At 39.4% G+C, this 22,353-nt stretch overlaps 1 protein-coding gene across 1 annotated transcript in view; it reads right to left on the bottom strand.

Annotated features, from left to right (window-relative positions):
- Positions 1-14: 14 nt before the first annotated feature.
- Positions 15-22,353, bottom strand: part of LOC309623489 (protocadherin beta-1-like) — a 53,695-nt gene continuing 31,356 nt past the window's right edge. Inside the window, exon 2 of the mRNA XM_082380438.1 lies at positions 15-5,643. Coding sequence (XP_082236564.1) covers positions 3,228-5,643 — 2,416 coding nt within the window. The 3' untranslated portion in view covers positions 15-3,227. The remainder of the gene's footprint in view (positions 5,644-22,353) is intronic.

Genomic DNA, 22,353 nt, shown 5'->3' with positions numbered 1-22,353 from the left:
CCCTTTTATCAAACCGAGTTGATGCTACTGTAGGAATTTCTTCTGTTATATGGGTTAAATAAACACAATCTAGGGAGAAGAAATGCGCTCTTATCTAAAAGAAGTGACTGTCCCTGGTAGAGTCCCATTTCCATGATTTTGCGGGAGTGGACACCTGCTAGAGCTACTCACCCCACCTCCTGTAATTATTACAGAAAAATTTTTACAAGATTTTGCTCTAAGTGATGAAGTTTCGTTTTCCTACTTGTGTTTCTCTTTATTTTCCAAATTTTGTAAAATGCACACGAGTTGCATTTATAGTCAGAAAAATGCTATGAAAAGACGACCTCAAGCAAGGTGATAAAAAATTATAATAAATCATGTCAGGGGATATATCCAGAGACCACAAATGCCTAATTCCTTCCACATTTTTGCACTCACTCAAGGAACACAGAGCTTTCTCCTCTTCCTATTTCACAGTAATTCTATGATTACTGGTTCCATCTGTATTAACTCTTTAATCTGCATAACTGTATTTCACCTGTGGAAACCGATATTTATTGCGTTTGTAGAAGTTAGATGTATTGTGGTAATAAGACAGGCTATGTCTATATATCTTATATAGTTTCCCATCTAATGGGGTGAACAGAATTTAAACAGATGTTTAAACAGTACTATATAGGAAATGTATAATGAGTGCACCGGAAGTATACAATATGCAGACCTAACTTAATGGGGGGGATTCAGAAAGTTTCCCAAAAATGTCCCATTTAATCTGGAATATGAAGGATGAGAAGAAGTTTGCCAGGCTAAAACTAAAATGGGAAGATTCCATATATAAGAAATGCAAAGGCCTGGGGACAGTAAAGCATAGCTATTCTAGATAATGAAGGTAGGACAGTGTACCCAAAGTTTAGTGTCTCAAGAGTAAGTGGGGGGCTTCCCTGGTGGCGCAGTGGTTAAGAATCCACCTACCAATGCAGGAGACACGGGTTCGAGCCCTGGTCCGGAAGATCCCACATGGCGAGGACTAACGCCCGCGCGCCCTAGAGCCTGTGCTCTGCAACAAGAGAAGCCACCACAATGAGAAGCCCGCGCACCACAACGAAGAGCAGCCCCAGCTCGTGGCAACTAGAGAAAGCTGGCGCGCAGCAACGAAGACTCAACGCAGCCAAAAATAAATAAACAAATAGACTTATAAAAAAAAGAGAAACATAAATATCACCTATTAAAAAAAAAAAGAGTAAGTGGGAAGAGAAGGCTGGACAGGTAGGCAGGGGCCAAATAATAGGTAGCTGGATTTTATTCTAAGAGTGAAAGGAAGCTATTGCAAGGTTTTGGGCAGAGCAGTGAAACAGCACAAATATCATGTGTTGAATATAGCTTCTTCACAATTATAAGTAATGTTATATGAAGGACCATTTATTAAATTTACTCTTAATATTAGTGATACTAAAAATAACAAAATTACACTTCTTATCCTTATGTTATCTTATTTGGACATAACTGCAAGCTATTGAAATAGCTGTTATCATTTCCAGGGGGACAGAAATTATATGACTTATTCAAGATCCTACAGGTAATAATTTGGTGGATCAAAGACCTTTGATACCAAGATACTTCTCTATATGAATGCTAAACTCAAAATGAGACCTTTAAATTTTATATTATAATTTTAATAGTATAGTTTGTTCAAATAAACATACAATAATATAAAAATTTAAAGATAGTTTGAAGAATATTAAAAATTAAAATTCTGTTTTAATGTGTGGATCAGAAATTGAACTGCAAGAAATAAATAATAAAGAAAGTTAAATGAATCATTTAAGGAATTATGGAAGGAAAATATAAATCATAAAATTGAAAACAATTTCCCCATGTGGATTCCTTAAGCTAGTGGGCAGGAGAGAAGATTAAAATTAAGCAGAAAAAGAAAAAGGAAAAATATGTTGAAGGAAAGAGACACCAAGCACTGATAACTGCATAATGTTTGAATAACAGTGAAGTTCTGTTAACAGCCAAAAATTAAATCAGAGAGCATTTAATTCCAGCAAAATTTGTCCTGTGAGTATTTTAATGTATTTGAGTGTCAGTATATCACAGATGAAATAAAGACATTTCTTTCCTTCAATCAGTCATTTAAAATTTTTATGAAGAACCTAGTCTTGCAGTCATTGTGCTAATCATGCAATAAATGGAGAGCTACTGAGAAACATAACTCAAGCACTAAAAAGGAAACAAAAAAGCATTGAAAAGTCTAGGAAACTGAAGGGGTAAAATGGAAGTAGTCAGAGAAAAAAAAATAGAATGAGCAAACCAGGATAAATATTTTTTCCATGGGCTTATTTCCAATTGAATCATAAATGCTTCAGATGTTTTTTTAAAATGCAATGCCAAATTACATATGAAGTTTCTAAAATTTGGTCATGGACAAAGACATGTACTCTCTCAGATCTTTTGGATTTTAATGAAGTACTCAAAGAATAGATGGTTTTAAATAATTAAAACAGATTTTTAAATGGATTGAAACAATCAGAGGTTTTAAAATTTTTAATAAAAAGCATGAATAATTAGCATGTCTGCAAATGACTGGACATTGCTATTTATTTAACTACATTTTAGAATATTGGTAGTTGATTTATTGAAGACTTTTAATGTGAATGATTTGTAGAATCCAACAGTCAAGGTTTTCACAATCTCTAAAGAATCATAATTATCAGGTATGAACATTTTAAGGAAGTATATATTTAGAAAAGTGTGAGGGGTGCTTTGTTATTCATGAATGTACCTATGTTAATGGTTTTAGCCAATGTGAGTTCACAAGAAGAAAGTTAAACTAGCCTAAGAGAATACTCTATACAAACACAAATATTCTGGGTAGGAAAAAAGAATAACCCTATGTACTTATTGCAAACCTTCAAAAATGTAGGACTGCAAAAATTACCTAGGGACTGTGGAAGGTGAATTTTGAAAAAAAGTGCTCTAAAAATTAACGACTTCAGAAAATACAAAATATACTTTCACACATTAAATCGAATTAAATTACAGTGATATTAACAGTAAGAAAAGAAAGAAAATTTGCATTCATTATACCACAGAGCAGCACATCTAGAAACACCAGTAACATGCACTGAATTGGAATAAGATGGTTACATTTCAAATAGAAAGAAAACTCCAATGGGCAAGGCAGTAAAAAAGGACTTTCCACAATTTAACTGAGACTAGGCATCATAGACCCTTATTCAAACTTAACTGAATTCAAAACTATTCCTGAAACTGGGGTTTGCCTCACTAACCCTCTCCTCATCCTGAATAAGGAAGTTTGGGATAATCGGCTTGAGGAACTTGGAAGTCCCGGAGCCTCCCGTCAGACACACCTCGTACTGGTAGCTCTGGGACAGGGTCCCCGTGCCGCTGACGTCCACCAGGTGGCCCGGAAAGGGGCCCTCGGGCACCGAGCAGCGACCCACCGAGGCCGCCCCGCCCCGCCTGCACAGCCGCACCGCGACGAACACCAGCACCGAGAAGAGGAAGAGCGACGACACCGACGCCAAGGCGACCACCAGGTAGACGGTGAGCGGGGCGGCCGGCGCCGCGTCCGCCGCTTCCGCTTCCGGGGCCGGCAGGTAGGGCTGCGAGAAGCCGTCCACCAGCAGCACGTGCAGCGTGACGCTGGCCGACAGCGGCGGCTCGCCGTTGTCCTTGACCAGCACCACCAGCCTGTGCTTGGCCGCGTCGCGCTCGCTCAGCAGCCGGGCCGTGCGCACCTCGCCGTTGTGCGCCCACACGCCGAACAGCCCGGGCTCCGTGGCCTTGAGCAGCTGGTACGACAGCCAGGCGTTCTGGCCCGAGTCGCCGTCCACCGCCACCACCTTGGTCACCAGGTAGCCCGCCTCGGCCGCCCTGGGCACCAGCTCGGTGCAGGGCGCCGAGGCGTTCTGCAGCGGGTACAGCACGAAGGGCGCGTTGTCGTTGTCGTCCGCCACGAGCACGCGCACCAGCGCCTGGCTGCTGAGCGCGGGCGAGCCGCGGTCGGCGGCGCCCACGCGGAACTCGAACGCCCGCAGGGCCTCGTAGTCCAGGGACCTCAGGGCGAAGAGGTGGCCGTTGTCCGGGTTGATGGACACCAGGGAGGCCAGGGGCACGTGCGGGTCGAGGGGCGGCAGCAGCGAGTAGGTGACCTGGGCGTTGGCGCCCGCGTCTCTGTCTGTGGCGCGGACGGTGTCGATGTGCAGGGCGGGGCTGTTGTTCTCGCGGACGGACAGGGTGTAGGAGGTCTGGGTGAAGGCGGGGGCGTTGTCGTTGACGTCGGACACCAGCACGGTTATGTTGTGCTGGGTTTTCAGTCTCGGTGTCCCCATATCTGTGACGGTGATGGTGATGTTATATTCGGATCTTGTTTCTCGGTCCAGGGCTGTGTTTGTGACTAAAGTGTAAAAATTCTCAACAGAGGGTTTAAGAATGAAAGGAAGATCATCTTGGATGGAGCAAACCATCCTTCCGTTGTCTCCTGAGTCAGGATCTGAAACGCTGAATACAGCAATTACAGTCTCCTGCAAGTTTTCTGGGATCTCACTGATAAGCGTTGACATGGTCAGTTCCGGCGGGTTGTCATTCAAATCCATCACTTGGACAAACACCACACAACTGCCAGAAAGGCCCCCACCATCTGTCGCCTGAATATTTAATGTATAAGTCTGAATAGATTCAAAATCCAGTTCCTGTGTTAAAAGGAGTTCTCCTGATTTTGCATTTATTCCAAATGTTTTCCGAATATCCTCAGATGCTTGGGAAAGTACATAAGATATTTCTCCATAGGTTCCAATATCTAAATCTCTGGCAGAGACAATGGCAACCTGGGATCCAATGGGGCTGTTTTCTAGGACATGCACCTCATAGTGCAGCTTTGCAAACTCGGGGGCATTATCATTGATGTCTAAGACTTCAATGCGGATTAGGGCGGTCCCAGACCTGGGTGGAATCCCGCCATCCAGCGCTGTGAGGGTTAATCTGATCTCAGGCTGTTCCTCTCGATCCAGTGCTTTGTCCAGCACCAGCTGTGGTAATATTGTGCCGTCGGAACTGTCTTGTAGTTTAAGATGGAAGTGGGAATTGGGGCTGACTGCGTAACTTTGGAGACTGTTCCTTCCTACATCTAAGTCCTGGGCACGCTCTATTAGGAAAGTAGTTCCAGGAATGATACTTTCTGAAATTTTCAATATTATTTCTTTGTCTAGGAAAACTGGAGAATGATCATTTATGTCCCTAATCCGTAGCTCAGCCTGGAAAAACTTCAAGGGATTTTCCAGTAACATCTGGAAAGGTAGTACACAGGGCTCAGTAGGGCCACATAGCTCCTCCCGGTCCAGTTTCTCATTTAACAACAAATCCCCGGTCTGCCTATCAAAATGCAAAGGCATTTTTTTCCCTTTGGAAACGACCCGGGGGGTCCGAGCAGCTAGATCGTCTACCTCCAGCCCCAAGTCTTTCAACAGATTGGCCACAAAGGAGCCACTGTCCATTTCCTCAGCCACTGAATAATGCCTAGGCTCAGAACCAGCCTGAGCTATGCCCAGCAAAACAAAGAATATCAAGACTTGCCTTTGTTTCAGAAAGCATTTCTTTCTCTCTCCTGCCTCCATCGCTCTCTCGTCTCCCAGCAAACTTGCCCCAGCTCGGATTCACGTTGTCGCTGATCTATCTCCCAGTATCACTCAGACACTGGGATAAGTGGAGATGCCTAGGGCCCTGATTTCCCGGAGCAACTGCCTTAGAAAGCCTCCTTTTCCTGCTTGCTTCTTTAGCAGAGCATCTGGCTAGAGGAGCGCAGACTGGTAGCTTTCTTCCTTCTACTTCTAATGCTGCAGCGCCACCCTGCGTCCTTTCCGAGTGTTTATTTTTTCCAAAACATAAAGGAAATCCCAATCCTTTCTTTCAGACTGATGGCAATCTAAATGGAATATTTTCAAGTAGTGTCTCTCAATGTACCGAAGTAACAATAATTCCATATTATCTAAAATCCAGTCCCTAATAACTTTTTAAAATTATCCTTCCATTATCCTCCCCCAGTTTTCTTCAACTTAAGAATTCATATTCACTCTTGAATTCCTTTTACAAATGCACTTATTTTCTTAACCACTTGACATAAGGAATGTCTTAGAAAATTTGTTTTTAAAACAAATTTCATGATTGTATTGGTATTACATCTATTTATTCTAGAACAGTCCCCTGTATTTTATTGATACTGAATTTTTTGAAGTGTCCAGATCAGTTGTCTTATAGGTAAACAAAAGATAAAAATAGCTAAGGCATTGGTACTTGTTGACTATAAATTAACAATTAGCTATGCTTCAGAAGAAGAGAAAACACTACTGAAGACAGAGCAATAAAGCAACTATAGCATTATTCAGAAAGGGGGTGTTTCCTCTACTTTTTACCCAGAGCCCAAAAAGCAAGAATGCCAAGGGTGATAGCTGTCTCCACATACTGTCTTGTTTTTAGCTTCAAAGAACCTAATTTAACTGGAGATAAAGTGATGTTAAAGAGATGTATCTCCCATCTCTCTGTCTTGCATTAGGTTGGCAGAGCATGGGGATTTTTTTTTTACATCCAATGGAAAGAAAATTCTGGAAGGAAGGACCAAGGCATTTTCTTTTTATTCCAGAGTTCTGAGATAATCCTTAAAGAGGTGAAGTCTTCTTCTGGAAGTACTGTAGGATGAGCAGGTAAGTGTCAACATCACCAATTTTATGGAATTGTCATCCAACATCTTTTACATGAAGAAAGGTATTTCTGAAACTATTTCCTATGTAAATTGCCTGAATGTTTGCCATGTAGCCATGAAGTTGCCTGGTAATTTTCTTGTAGTGGATGTTTATGATGCACAGATATGAGGTGTATTTAAAATGTGTGGTCAGTATGCACTAGAGATTGGAGAATTCAGTGAGACTGGAGAATTCAGCGAGCCTGGAGAATTCTGTGAACAGCTCCTTAATGTACTGAGATTAAATCTTTAGCAGGCTTTGACAACCAGGTTGCTGAAGAGCATGCATCTCAAAGGTTGTCACTGATTGTCACAATCTGGACCTTTGGAGGTCTGAGACTAGTGTTGATACCTACCATTCTCTTCTGTGAGAGTTAAACTTACCATAGGTTGTTCTTCATCCAGTGATTTTCCCCCAAGAATGGGAAAATTACTTACCCCACTATTGCATCGCATATTATTGTGAAATTAAACTCCCTGTGTGGTTTCCAATGGTGGAAAATTCAACCAAATCTCAGGCACATCCCCATGCACATTCTGAAACATTCACAAGAATTTTTCAAAGGGGCAACATCTCAGATTCATAGATTTTTCTCAGAAAACAAAAAAGTTTACAGGTAATACTTGGAAATGTATAGTTTCTATAGGTCTGGCTTCCTATTCGGGAGGAAAGGCTCTTCTGTGGGTGTATCTAAAATATTCTTTGATCTCTTAATAGTTTAGATCCACCCACAGAAGAGCCTTTACTCACGAATCTTTGGTCAGTTTGGAAACCACCTTGCTCAGGTCTGTCTGCCCGCCGCTACGCAGACACTCCCCTTTCCGCTGCAAGGCCAAATCTCCAGGAACCGGCTATAAAAAGCAGCCTTCCTTTTCCTGGACTGTTTACGCTACGCCCAGGAAGAAAAGGAAAACTCACCACTTGCCTTTTTTCTGCCAGATTTTCTCTCAGTTTCCAGCATAGCTTCTTTGACTGCGTTGTCTTTAATGAAAGAAGCCTTCGGAAGTCGTCCAGTAGGGATAACATCAACATATATCTAGTTCCCATTTGTTTGAAGAAAGGTCTAAAATCTCAGCTTGCTGCCGACGTTTTCCAAGGCGCGTCGACCCCCAGCCCCTCTCAGTTTTGTCTTTTCTAAAATGGAGTCTGTGGCAAGCGCCTGGCTCCACCTCCATTTTTAGCCTGCAGCGCCGCCAGGCGTCTGAACTGAAAACCTGGTTTGTACAGCGCTTTCCCTCAGAAACTGTCAAAAAAAAAAAAAAAAAAAATCCACCTTCGTGTCACGTGGTCTAGTGGCACAATTCTTACCTCCTGATAGTTTAAATTACTTCTCCGACTTTTGGTTTAGCTAATTACACTTTTTAATTAGTATACGGCTTTCTTATCAGTCAGCTGTACAATTTCTTTTGAGAGTAACTTGAATTTGATTTCTTCCATTTTAGACAGGCCAGTCGTTTGGCTGTTCATTCACTGAGTTTTTAAATTCATCGGCAGGTGTTTATTACACACAGATTAATTTCAGGCACTGTGAAAGGCATTAGGGATATAAAATGGAATAAAGCCTGGTACTCAAACCCCAAGAGGTTACAGCCTAGAAGGAAAGTAAAGCGATAATTACTGTAGTGAGTAATAAGTGCTAAGACAGAGATTTGCACAGGCACTCTGAAGTACTCAAAAGGAATATTTAAGTAAGAACAGAAATGGGGTATCAGGAAAGATCCTCAGAGGAGGTGAGGTTTGAGCTAAGTTGAATTTTATGGTACCAACTTAAACAGAAACCCATTGAAATAGTTTTCTACTGCAGATAAAGTATTTCTGATTTTACAGGAAAGAAGATTTACTCAAATGATGGGAACATCATGGCTTATTTGGGATACAGTCTTTTACTCAGTCAACATCACAGAGTTCTGTATGACGTGTTGTGGGGTGACAACTAACTAAAAGACTAGGGCTGGGCCCTTTTTTCCTATTTGAATTTGCTCCTCTATCTAATACTCAATTTAAAGGAGAGTCCTAAGCATGAGTATGTGCGTGTATGAGTGGCTTGTTCTGTTAACAATATCTTTAGGAGATATTTTTGAGTGGTGATTAAGAGCACAGACTTTTATGTCAGGAAGACTCATATTCAAGTACTGGCTCTGCTACATCGTATATGTTAAGTTAGGAAAATTCTTTACTCCCTCCAGACTTCAGTTTCCTCATCTGAAGAAAAAAAAAAAAACAACGGATGTAAGGATGGTATCTGCTTAATGAATTTGTAAGAATTAAGTGAAACAATGCTTATGAAATAGTCAGCCTAGTGCTTGGAACATCATAGTATTTCATAAGTGCTAGCTATTTTAAGTGGTGATACAATGAAAACAAGGAACTTATCTACATAGTTCGGTTTACTCCTACCAACAAATGTAAGTCTAAATGACTCCCTTGTGTACTGTTGGTGGGAATGTAAATTGGTGCAGCCACTATGGAAGAGAGTATGGAGGTTCCTCAAAAAATTAAAAATAGAACTATCATATGATCCAGCAATTCCACTTATGGATATATAGCTGAAGGAAATGAAATCACTATCTCGAAGAAATATTTGCACCCCTATGTTCATTGTAGCATTATTCACAATAGCCAAGACATGGAAAAAACCTAAGTGTCCATCCACGGATGAATAAAGAAAATGTGGTGTGTATATATACATGGTAATTATGTCAGAAAAAGGATATGTTAACTGACCTTACTGTGGTAAACATCTTGCAGCAGATAGGGGAATATTAGAGTAGTGGCAAGAGGACAGAACCAAGCAGGGTGGTTTACAAAGAGACCAAAGAATATCTTAGATCCACCCACAGAAGAGCCTTTGGTTCCAAAGGGAAGGCAGATGTATAGAAGCACTACATTTCCAAGTATTACTTGTAGACTTCCTTTCTGTATTCTGAGAAAAATCTATGAATCTGAGATGTTCTCCCTTTGAAAAATTCTTCTAGAGTTCCAGAATGTACATGAGGAAGTGCATGAGATTTGCGTGAATATTCCATCATTGGAAACTACACAATTGGTTCAATTTCTGTTTTGTTGTTGTTGTAATTATGGTGACAATATTGAGCTCTCCTCTCATAGCAACTTTCTATTATTGAAGTATAGTTGATTTACAATATCATGTTAGTTTCAGGTGTACAGCAAAGTGATCCAGATATATATATATATACACACATACATATATATATTCTTTTTCAGATTCATTTTCATTATAGGTTATTACAAGATATTGAATATATCTCCCTGTGCTATATAGTAAATCCTTGTTGTTTATCTGTTTTATATATAATATTGTATATCTGTTAATCCAAACTCCTATTTTATCTCCCCCCCTTCCCCTTGAGAAACCATAATTTTGTTTTCTGTCTGTGAGTCTATTTCTAATTTGTAAACAAGTTTATTTGTATTATTTTTTATATTTCATATATAAGCAATAATATTTGTCTTTCTTGGTCTGACTTACTTCACTTTCTATGATAATCTCTAAGTCCATCCATGTTGCTGCAAATGGCATTATTTCATTCTTTTACACGGCTGAGTAACATTCTTTTTGTATATGTACACCACATCTTCTTTATCCATTCATCTGTTGATGGACATTTCCATTGTTTCCATGTCTTGGCTATTGTGAATAGTGCTGCTATGAACGTAGGGGTGCATGTATCTCTTTGAATTATAGTTTTGTCTGGATATATGGCCAGAAGTGGGATTGCTGGATCATATGGTACTCCATTTGTAGTTTTTATAGGAATCTCCATGCTGTTCTCCATAGTGGGTGCACCAATTTACATTCCTACGAACAGTGTAGGAGGGTTGCCTTTTCTCCACACTGTCTCCAGCATTTGTTATTTGTAGACTTTTTAATGATGGCCATTCTGACCGGTGTGAGGAGGTACCTCATTATAGTTTTGATTTGCATTTCTCTAATAATTAGTGATGTTGAGCATCTTTTCATCTGTCTGTTGGGCATCTGGATGTCTTCTTTGGAGAAATGTCTATTTGGGTCTTCTGCCCATTTTTTGATTGGGTTGTTTGTTTTTTGTTTGTATGTTTGTTTGTTTTTTGATATTAAGTTGTATGAGCTGTTTGGATATTTTAGAAATTAAGCCCTTGTTGGTCGCATCATTTGTAAATATTTTCTCCCATTCTGTAGGTTGTCTTTTTGTTTTGTTGATGGTTTCCTTTGCTGTGCAAAAGCTAATAAGGTTGATTAGGCCCCATTTGTTTAATTTTGCTTCTATTTCTTTTGCCTTGGGAGACTAATCTAAGAAAATATTGCTATAATTTATATCAGAGAATCATTTACCTATGTTCTCTTCTAGGAATTTTATGGTGTCATGTCTTATATTTAAGTCTTTAAGCCATTTTGAGTTTATTTTTGTGTGTGGTGGGAGGGAGTACTCTAACTTCATTAATTTACATGTGGCTGTCCAGCGTTCCCAATACCACTTGAGAAGAGACTGTCTTTTCTCCACTGTATATTCGTCTCTCCTTCGTCAAAGATTAATTGACTGTCAGTGTGTGGATTTATTTCCGGGCTGCTTATTCTTTCCCATTGATCTGTATGTCTGTTTTTGTGTCTATATCACACTGTGGTTTTTTTAATAACATTTTTTAAATTTTGGATTGCACATGGGCAAGGGCAAGGGGTCTGGTGTGTATTTGTGTGTGTGTGTGTGTGTGTGTGTATGTGTTTTCCACTCATTTTTTTCAGAGCTTGGGACTGCTAAGGTCTTTTCTTTTGTTAAGGCCGCGCTGTGCGGCATTGGGGATCTTAGTTCCCCGACCAGGGATTGAACCTATGCCCCCTACATTGGGAGCACAGAATCTTAAACAATGAACCGCAAGGGAAGTCCCCACACTGTGTTTTTTTGTAATTTATTTTATTGAACCATAGTTGAGTTATGATGTGATGATTTCTGATGTACAGCAGAGTGATTCAGTTTTACATATATACAGATACTTTTTCATATTCATTTCCTTTACTATTTATCATAGGATATTGTATATAGTTAAATGTGCTATACAGTAGGACCTCCTTTTTAATCCATTCTCTATATAATAGTTCGCATCTGCTAATCCCAAACTCCCAATCCATCCCTCTCCTAATCCGTCTCCTTCTTGGCAACCACAGGTCTGTTCTCTATGACTCTGAGTCTGTTTCTGTTTGCAGATGAGTTCGTTTTTGTCATATTTCAGATTCCACATGTAAGTGATACCATATGGTATTTGTCTTTTTCATTCTGACTTCCTTCACTTAGTATTGGGAAGTGGTACTGGGAAGATGTTTTACGTAAGATGTTATGGAAAAACGCGAACGAACTTTTTGGGCAAGCCAATAGATACTCTCTTGATCCATCCATGTTGCTGCAAATGGCGTTATTTCATTCTCTTTTATGGCTGAGCAATACTCCATTGTATACATGTACCACATCTTTATCCATTCATCTGTCAATGGACATTTAGGTTGTTCCCATGTCTTGGCTTGTGAATAGTGCTGCTGTGAACATAGGGGTGCATGTATCTCTTTGAATGATAGTTTTGTCTGGATATATGCCAAGGAATAGGATTGCTGGATCATAATGTAGCTCTTTTTGTACTTTTTGGGGGACGCTGCTTACTGTTTACCCTAGTGGCTACACCCATTTACATTCCCACCAATAGCGTAGGAGGGTTCCCTTTTCTCACACCCTCTCCAGCATTTGTTCTTTGTAGGCTTTTTAGTGATGGCCATTCTGACTGGTGTGAGGTGGTACCACTTTGTAGGTTTGATTTGCATTTCTCTAATAATCAGCAATGCTGAGCATTTTTCATGTGTCCATTGGCCGTCTGGATGTCTTCTTTGAAGAAATCTCTATTTAAGTCTTCTGCCCATTTTTGGATTGGTTTGGTTTGTTTGTTGGTTTGTATTGAGTTGTATGAGCTGTTTGTATATTTTAGAAGTTAAACCCTTGTTGGTCTCATCGTGTGAAAACATTTTCTTTCATTCCGTAGGTTCTTTGTTTTGTTTTGTTGATGCTTTCCTTTGCTGTGCAAGCGCTTATAAGGTTGATTAGTCCCATTTGTTTATTTTTGCTTTTAATTCTTTTTAGTTGGCCAGCTGATCTAAAAACATATTGCTAGGATTTTTGTCAGAGGATGTTTTGCCTAGGATTTCTTCTAGGTGTTTTATGGTGTCATGTCTTTATATTTAAGTCTTTAAGCCATTTTGAGTTTATTTTTGTGCACGGTGGGAGGGAGTGTCCTAACTTCATTGATTTACATGTGGCTGTTTATCTTTCCCTATACCACTGGCTGAAGAGACTGTCTTTTCTTCATTGTATATACTTGCTCCTTCATCAAAGATTAATTGACCGTCGGTGTGTGGATTTTTTTCTGGGTTCCTTATTGGGGTCCATTAATCTATATGTCTGTTTTTGTGCCAATACCACACCGTGTTTTTATTTATTTATTTATTTTATTGAAGTATATTTGATTTGCAGCATTGTGTTAATTTTCTGCTCTGCAGCACAGTATTTAGATTAACTATATAAAGATTCTTTTTCATATTCCTTTCTGTTACAGAGTATCACAGGATGTTGTTTATAGTTGCCTGTGGTATACAGAAGGACCTAGTTGTTTATCCATTCTCTATGTAATAGTTTATATCTGCTAATCCCAAACTCCCAATCCATCCCTCCCCTGCCCTTCTCCCCCTTGGCAACCACTGGTCTGTTCTTTATGTCTCTGAGTCTGTGCAGATGAGTTCCTTTTTGTCATATTTCAGATTCCACATGTAGGTGATACCATATGGTATTTGTCTTTCTCTTTCCTACTTCCTTCACTTAGTTTTGGGAAGTGGTACTGGGAAGATGTTTTCCGTACCATGTTACGGAAAGACCAGAATGAACTTTTTGGCCAACCCAATGTGATAATCTCTTGGTCCATCCGTGTTGCTGCAAATGACATTATTTCATCTTTTTTTTATGGCTGAGTATGACTCCATTATATATATATATATATACCGTATTGTCTTGATCCATTCATGTCCTGACTGACATTTAAGTTGATCCCACGTCTTGGGTATTGTGGGTAGTGCTCCACATAGGGGTGCATGTATCTCTTTGAATGATAGTTTTGTCTGGATGTATGACCAGGAGTGGGATTGCAGGATCATATGGTAATTCTAGCTGTTTTTTTTTGAGGAACCTGCCTACTGTTTTCTATAGTGGCTGCACCAATTTATATTCCCCCCCACAGTGTAAGAGGGTTGCCTTTTCTCCACACCTCTCCAGCATTTGTTATTTGTAGACTTTTTAGTGATGGCCATTCTGACCCGTGTGACGTGGTACCTCATTGTACTTTTTTTTTTTAATCAGTCATCAATTTTATACTCATCACTGTATATGTGTCAATCCCAATCGCCCAATTCAGCACACCACCATCCCCACCCCACTGCAGTTTTCCCCCCTTGGTGTCCATACGTTTGTTCTCTACATCTGTGTCTCAACTTCTGCCCTGCAACCCGGTTCATCTGTACCATTTTTCTAGGTTCCACATGCATGCGTTAATATACGATATTTGTTGTTGTCTTTCTGACTTACTTCACTCTGTATGACAGTCTCTAGATCCATCCACGTCTCAACAAATGACTCAATTTCGTTCCTTTTTATGGCTGAGTAATATTCCATTGTATATATATACCACAACTTCTTTATCCATTCGTCCGTCGATGGGCATTTAGGTTGCTTCCATGACCTGGCTATTGTAAATAGTGCTGCAGTGAACGTTGGGGTGCCTGTGTCTTTTTGAATTACGGTTTTCTCTGGGTGTATGCGCAGTAGTGGGATTGCTGGGTCATATGGTAATTCTATTTTTAGTTTTTTCAGGAACCTCCATATTGTTCTCCATAGTGGCTGTATCAATTTACATTCCCACCAACAGTGCAAGAGGGTTCCCTTTTCTCCACACCCTCTCCAGCACCTCAGTGTACTTTTGATTTGCATTTCTCTCCTAATCAGTGATGTTGAGCATCTTTTCATGTGTCTATTGGCCATCTGCATGTCTTCTTTGGAGAAATGTCTATTTAGCTCTTCTGTGCATTTTTGACTGGGTTGTTCATTTTTCTTTTATACTGAGTTGTATGAGCTGTTTGTATATTTTAGAAATTAAGCCCTTGTCGGTCACATCATTTGCAAATCTTTTCTCCCATTCCGAAGGTGATCTTTTTGTTTTGTTGATGCTTTCCTTCGCTATGCAAAAGCATATAAGGATGATTAGGTCCCATTTGTTTATTTTTGCTTTCGTTTCTTTTGCGCTGGGAGACCGATCTAAGAAAATATTGCTACAATGTATGTCACAGAATGTTTTGCCTATGTTCTAGGAGTTTTATGGTGTCCTGTCTTACATTTAAGTCTTTAAGGCATTTTGAGTTTATTTTTGTATATGGTGGGAGGGAGTTTCTACCTTCATTGAGTTTCATGTGTCTGTCCTCATTCCCAGTACCACTTGCTGAAGAGACTTTCTTTTCCACATTGTATATACTTGCCTCCTTCATGGAAGATTAATCGTCCATTGGTCTGTGGATTTAGTTTTGGGCTCCTTAATCTGTTACAGTGATGTATGTATCTGTTTTTGTGCCTCTACCACACTATGTTTTTTTCGATTTATTTTATTGAAGTATAGTTCATTTACAGTGCTTTGTTAATTTCTGCTGTACAGCACAGTGATTCAGTTTTACATATATATAGATTCTTTCCACATTCTTTTTTAGTACAGTTTATCAGAGGATATCGAATGTACTTCCCTGTGCTCTACAATAGGACCTTGTTGTTTATTTATTCTCTATAGAATAGTTTGCATCTGCTAATCCCAAACTTCCCATCCTTCCCTCTCCCAGTTCCTCTCCCCCTTGGCCACCACAGGTCTGTTTTCTATGTCTTTGAGTCTGTTTCTGTTGTGTAGGTAAGTTCATTTGTGTCCTATTTCTGATTCCATGTATAAGTAATATCACATGGTATTTGTCTTTCTCTTTTTGACTTCCTGCATGTAGTATGATAATCTCTAGGTCCTTCCAGGTTGCTGCAAATGGCATTATTGCATTATTTTTTATGGCTGAGTACTACTCCATTGTATACATGTACCACATCTTCTTGATCCATTCATCTGTCGATGGACATTTAGGTTATTCCCATGTCTTGGCTTGTGAATAGTGCTGCTGTGAACATAGGGGTGCATGTATCTCTTTGAATGATAACTTTGTCTGGATATATGCCAAGGAATAGGATTGTTGGATCATAATGTAGCTCTTTTTGTACTTTTTGGGGGACACTGCTTACTGTTTACCCTAGTGGCTACACCCATTTACATTCCCACCAGTAGCGTAGGAGGGTTCCCTTTTCTCACACCCTCTCCAGCATTTGTTCTTTGTAGGCTTTTTAGTGATGGCCATTCTGACTGGTGTGAGGTGGTACCACTTTGTAGGTTTGATTTGCATTTCTCTAATAATCAGCAATGCTGAGCATTTTTCATGTGTCCATTGGCCGTCTGGATGTCTTCTTTGAAGAAATCTCTATTTAAGTCTTCTGCCCATTTTTGGAATGGTTGTTTGGTTTGTTTGTTGGTTTGTATTGAGTTGTATGAGCTGTTTGTATATTTTAGAAGTTAAACCCTTGTTGGTCTCATCGTGTGAAAACATTTTCTTTCATTCCGTAGGTTCTTTGTTTTGTTTTGTTGATGCTTTCCTTTGCTGTGCAAGCACTTATAAGGTTGATTAGTCCCATTTGTTTATTTTTGCTTTTAATTCTTTTTAGTTGGCCAGCTGATCTAAAAACACATTGCTAGGATTTTTGTCAGAGGATGTTTTGCCTAGGATTTCTTCTAGGTGTTTTATGGTGTCATGTCTTTATATTTAAGTCTTTAAGCCATTTTGAGTTTATTTTTGTGCACGGTGGGAGGGAGTGTCCTAACTTCATTGATTTACATGTGGCTGTTTATCTTTCCCTATACCACTGGCTGAAGAGACTGTCTTTTCTTCATTGTATATACTTGCTCCTTCATCAAAGATTAATTGACCGTCGGTGTGTGGATTTTTTTCTGGGTTCCTTATTGGGGTCCATTAATCTATATGTCTGTTTTTGTGCCAATACCACACCGTGTTTTTATTTATTTATTTATTTTATTGAAGTATATTTGATTTGCAGCATTGTGTTAATTTTCTGCTCTGCAGCACAGTATTTAGATTAACTATATAAAGATTCTTTTTCATATTCCTTTCTGTTACAGAGTATCACAGGATGTTGTTTATAGTTGCCTGTGGTATACAGAAGGACCTAGTTGTTTATCCATTCTCTATGTAATAGTTTATATCTGCTAATCCCAAACTCCCAATCCATCCCTCCCCTGCCCTTCTCCCCCTTGGCAACCACTGGTCTGTTCTTTATGTCTCTGAGTCTGTGCAGATGAGTTCCTTTTTGTCATATTTCAGATTCCACATGTAGGTGATACCATATGGTATTTGTCTTTTTCTTTCCGACTTCCTTCACTTAGTTTTGGGAAGTGGTACTGGGAAGATGTTTTCCGTACCATGTTACGGAAAGACCAGAATGAACTTTTTGGCCAACCCAATGTGATAATCTCTTGGTCCATCCGTGTTGCTGCAAATGACATTATTTCATCTATTTTTTATGGCTGAGTAGGACTCCATTATATATATATATATATACCGTATTGTCTTGATCCATTCATGTCCTGACTGACATTTAAGTTGATCCCACGTCTTGGGTATTGTGGGTAGTGCTCCACATAGGGGTGCATGTATCTCTTTGAATGATAGTTTTGTCTGGATGTATGACCAGGAGTGGGATTGCAGGATCATATGGTAATTCTAGCTGTTTTTTTTTGAGGAACCTGCCTACTGTTTTCTATAGTGGCTGCACCAATTTATATTCCCCCCCACAGTGTAAGAGGGTTGCCTTTTCTCCACACCTCTCCAGCATTTGTTATTTGTAGACTTTTTAGTGATGGCCATTCTGACCCGTGTGACGTGGTACCTCATTGTACTTTTTTTTTTAATCAGTCATCAATTTTATACTCATCACTATATACGTGTCAATCCCAATCGCCCAATTCAGCACACCACCATCCCCACCCCACCGCAGTTTACCCCCCTTGGTGTCCATACGTTTGTTCTCTACATCTGTGTCTCAACTTCTGCCCTGCAACCCGGTTCATCTGTACCATTTTTCTAGGTTCCACATGCATGCGTTAATATACGATATTTGTTGTTGTCTTTCTGACTTACTTCACTCTGTATGACAGTCTCTAGATCCATCCACGTCTCAACAAATGACTCAATTTCGTTCCTTTTTATGGCTGAGTAATATTCCATTATATATATACCACAACTTCTTTATCCATTCATCCGTCGATGGGCATTTAGGTTGCTTCCATGACCTGGCTATTGTAAATAGTGCTGCAGTGAACATTGGGGTGCATGTGTCTTTTTCAATTACGGTTTTCTCTGGGTGTATGCACAGTAGTGGGATTGCTGCGTCATATGGTAATTCTATTTTTAGTTTTTTCAGGAACCTCCATATTGTTCTCCATAGTGGCTGTATCAATTTACATTCCCACCAACAGTGCAAGAGGGTTCCCTTTTCTCCACACCCTCTCCAGCACCTCAGTGTACTTTTGATTTGCATTTCTCTCCTAATCAGTGATGTTGAGCATCTTTTCATGTGTCTATTGGCCATCTGCATGTCTTCTTTGGAGAAATGTCTATTTAGCTCTTCTGTGCATTTTTGACTGGGTTGTTCATTTTTCTTTTATACTGAATTGTATGAGCTGTTTGTATATTTTAGAAATTAAGCTCTTGTCGGTCACATCATTTGCAAATCTTTTCTCCCATTCCGAAGGTGATCTTTTTGTTTTGTTGATGCTTTCCTTCGCTATGCAAAAGCATATAAGGATGATTAGGTCCCATTTGTTTATTTTTGCTTTCGTTTCTTTTGCGCTGGGAGTCCGATCTAAGAAAATATTGCTACAATGTATGTCACAGAATGTTTTGCCTATGTTCTAGGAGTTTTATGGTGTCCTGTCTTACATTTAAGTCTTTAAGGCATTTTGAGTTTATTTTTGTATATGGTGGGAGGGAGTTTCTACCTTCATTGAGTTTCATGTGTCTGTCCTCATTCCCAGTACCACTTGCTGAAGAGACTTTCTTTTCCGCATTGTATATACTTGCCTCCTTCATGGAAGATTAATCGTCCATTGGTCTGTGGATTTAGTTTTGGGCTCCTTAATCTGTTACAGTGATGTATGTATCTGTTTTTGTGCCTATACCACACTATGTTTTTTTTGATTTATTTTATTGAAGTATAGTTCATTTACAGTGCTTTGTTAATTTCTGCTGTACAGCACAGTGATTCAGTTTTACATATATATAGATTCTTTCCACATTCTTTTTTAGTACAGTTTATCAGAGGATATCGAATGTACTTCCCTGTGCTATACAATAGGACCTTGTTGTTTATTTATTCTCTATAGAATAGTTTGCATCTGCTAATCCCAAACTTCCCATCCATCCCTCTCCCAGTTCCTCTCCCCCCTGGCCACCACAGGTCTGTTTTCTATGTCTTTGAGTCTGTTTCTGTTGTGTAGGTAAGTTCATTTGTGTCCTATTTCTGATTCCATGTATAAGTAATATCACGTGGTATTTGTCTTTCTCTTTTTGACTTCCTGCATGTAGTATGATAATCTCTAGGTCCTTCCAGGTTGCTGCAAATGGCATTATTGCATTATTTTTTATGGCTGAGTACTACTCCATTGTATACATGTACCACATCTTCTTGATCCATTCATCTGTCGATGGACATTTAGGTTATTCCCATGTCTTGGCTTGTGAATAGTGCTGCTGTGAACATAGGGGTGCATGTATCTCTTTGAATGATAACTTTGTCTGGATATATGCCAAGGAATAGGATTGTTGGATCATAATGTAGCTCTTTTTGTACTTTTTGGGGGACGCTGCTTACTGTTTACCCTAGTGGCTACACCCATTTACATTCCCACCAGTAGCGTAGGAGGGTTCCCTTTTCTCGCACCCTCTCCAGCATTTGTTCTTTGTAGGCTTTTTAGTGATGGCCATTCTGACTGGTGTGAGGTGGTACCACTTTGTAGTTTTGATTTGCATTTCTCTAATAATCAGCAATGCTGAGCATTTTTCATGTGTCCATTGGCCGTCTGGATGTCTTCTTTGAAGAAATCTCTATTTAAGTCTTCTGCCCATTTTTGGAATGGTTGTTTGGTTTGTTTGTTGGTTTGTATTGAGTTGTATGAGCTGTTTGTATATTTTAGAAGTTAAACCCTTGTTGGTCTCATCGTGTGAAAACATTTTCTTTCATTCCGTAGGTTCTTTGTTTTGTTTTGTCGTTGCTTTCCTTTGCTGTGCAAGCGCTTATAATGTTGATTAGTCCCATTTGTTTATTTTTGCTTTTAATTCTTTTTAGTTGGCCAGCTGATCTAAAAACATATTGCTAGGATTTTTGTCAGAGGATGTTTTGCCTAGGATTTCTTCTAGGTGTTTTATGGTGTCATGTCTTTATATTTAAGTCTTTAAGCCATTTTGAGTTTATTTTTGTGCACGGTGGGAGGGAGTGTTCTGTCTTCATTGATTTACATGTGGCGTTTATCTTTCCCTATACCACTTTCTGAAGAGACTGTCTATATTATATACTTCCTCCTTCATCAAAGATTAATTGACCGTCGGTGTGTGGATTTTTTTCTGGGTTCCTTATTGGGGTCCCTTACTCTATATGTCTGTTTTTGTGCCAATACCACGCCGTGTTTTTATTATTTATTTTATTGAAGTATATTTGATTTGCAGGGTTGTGTTAATTTCCCACTCTGCAGCACAGTATTTAGATTAAATATATAAAGATTCTTTTTCATATTCCTTTCTGTTACAGAGTATCACAGGATGTTGTTTATAGTTGCCTGTGGTATACAGAAGGACCTAGTTGTCTACCATTCTCTATGTAATAGTTTACATCTGCTAATCCCAGACTCCCAATCCATCCCTCCCCCATCCTTCTCCCCCTTGGCAACCACTGGTCTGTTGTTTATGTCTCTGAGCCTGTTTCTGTTGTGTAGGTAAGTTCATTTGTGTCCTATTTCTGATTCCACATATAAGTGATATCATATGGTATTGTCTTTCTCTTTTTAACTTCCTGAATTTAGTGTGATAATCTCTAGGTCCTTCCAGGTTGCTGCAAATGGCAGTGTTTCATTCTTTTTTATGGCTGAGTACTACTCCATTGTATACGTGTACCACATCTTCTTGATTCCTTCATCTGTCCATGGACATTCAGGTTGTTCCCATGTCTTGGCTTGTGAATAGTGCTGCTGTGAACATAGGGGTGCATGTATCTCTTTGAATGATAGTTTTGTCTGGATATATGCCAAGGAGTGGGATTGCTGGATCATAATGTAACTCCTTTGGTACTTTTTGGGGGACCGTATTTACTGTTTCCCCTAGTGGCCACACCCATTTACATTCCCACCAATAGTGTAGGAGGGTTCCCTTTTCTCACACCCTCTCCAGCATTTGTTCTTTGTAGGCTTTTTAGTGATGGCTATTCTGACTAATGTTAGGTGGTACTGCTTTGTAGTTTTGATGCATTTCTCTAATAATTAGTATGTTGAGAATCTTTTTATGTGCATTTTGGTTATCTATATCTCTTCTTTTGAGACATGTCTTTTGGCCTTCTGCTCATTTTTCAAAAATTTTTTTGATATTCAGTTTTATGACCTTATTCTCATTTTGTTAATTGTTTTGAATTTTTTTTGTAGGTATTTTTTTATTTCTTTCTTCTTTTTTTCTCCTGTGATTTGATGTGTGTCTTTAGTGTTATGTTTGGATTTTTTTTTCCTTTTATGTGTGTATCTCTTATAGATTTTTGGTTTGTGATTACCATGGGGTTTTTATAAAGCAATTCATATATATATACGTGATTATTTCAAGTTGCTTATGTCCTACTTTCAATTGCCTTTTAACACCCTGCATTTGTACTCTCTCCTCATGATTACTGTTTTTGATATATTTTATATCAAGTTGTTTCGTGTATTCCTTAACTGCTTATCGTGGATATAGATGGTTTTACTTCTTTTGTGTTTTTTTTTAAATCCATAGGATTTAATTTATTTATTTTTATTTATGGCTGTGTTGGGTCTTCGTTTCTCTGCGAGGGCTTTCTCTAGTTGTGTCAAGCGGGGGCCACTCTTCATCGCGGTGCACGGGCCTCTCACTATCGCGGCCTCTCTTGTTGCGGAGCACATGCTCCAGACGCGCAGGCTCAGTAATTGTGGCTCACAGGCCCAGTTGCTCCATGGCATGTGGGATCTTCCCAGACCAGGGCTCAAACCCCTGTCCCCTGCATTGGCAGGCAGACTCTCAACCACTGCGCCACCAGGGAAGCCCCACTTCTTTTGTTTTTTAACCCTGTTACTAATGTCCTACTAACTTTTTGCAGGGATGATTTTCTACCTTTACTGTATGTTTGCCTTTACTAATGAACTTTTTCAGTTTGTAATATCCATGTTCCTA

The sequence above is a fragment of the Balaenoptera borealis genome (assembly GCF_965194805.1).
Source record: "Balaenoptera borealis genome assembly, chromosome: 2".
Classification (NCBI taxonomy): domain Eukaryota; kingdom Metazoa; phylum Chordata; class Mammalia; order Artiodactyla; family Balaenopteridae; genus Balaenoptera; species Balaenoptera borealis.
The sequence above is the reverse complement of the archived record's forward strand: the minus strand, read 5'-3'. Positions and strand labels throughout refer to the sequence as shown.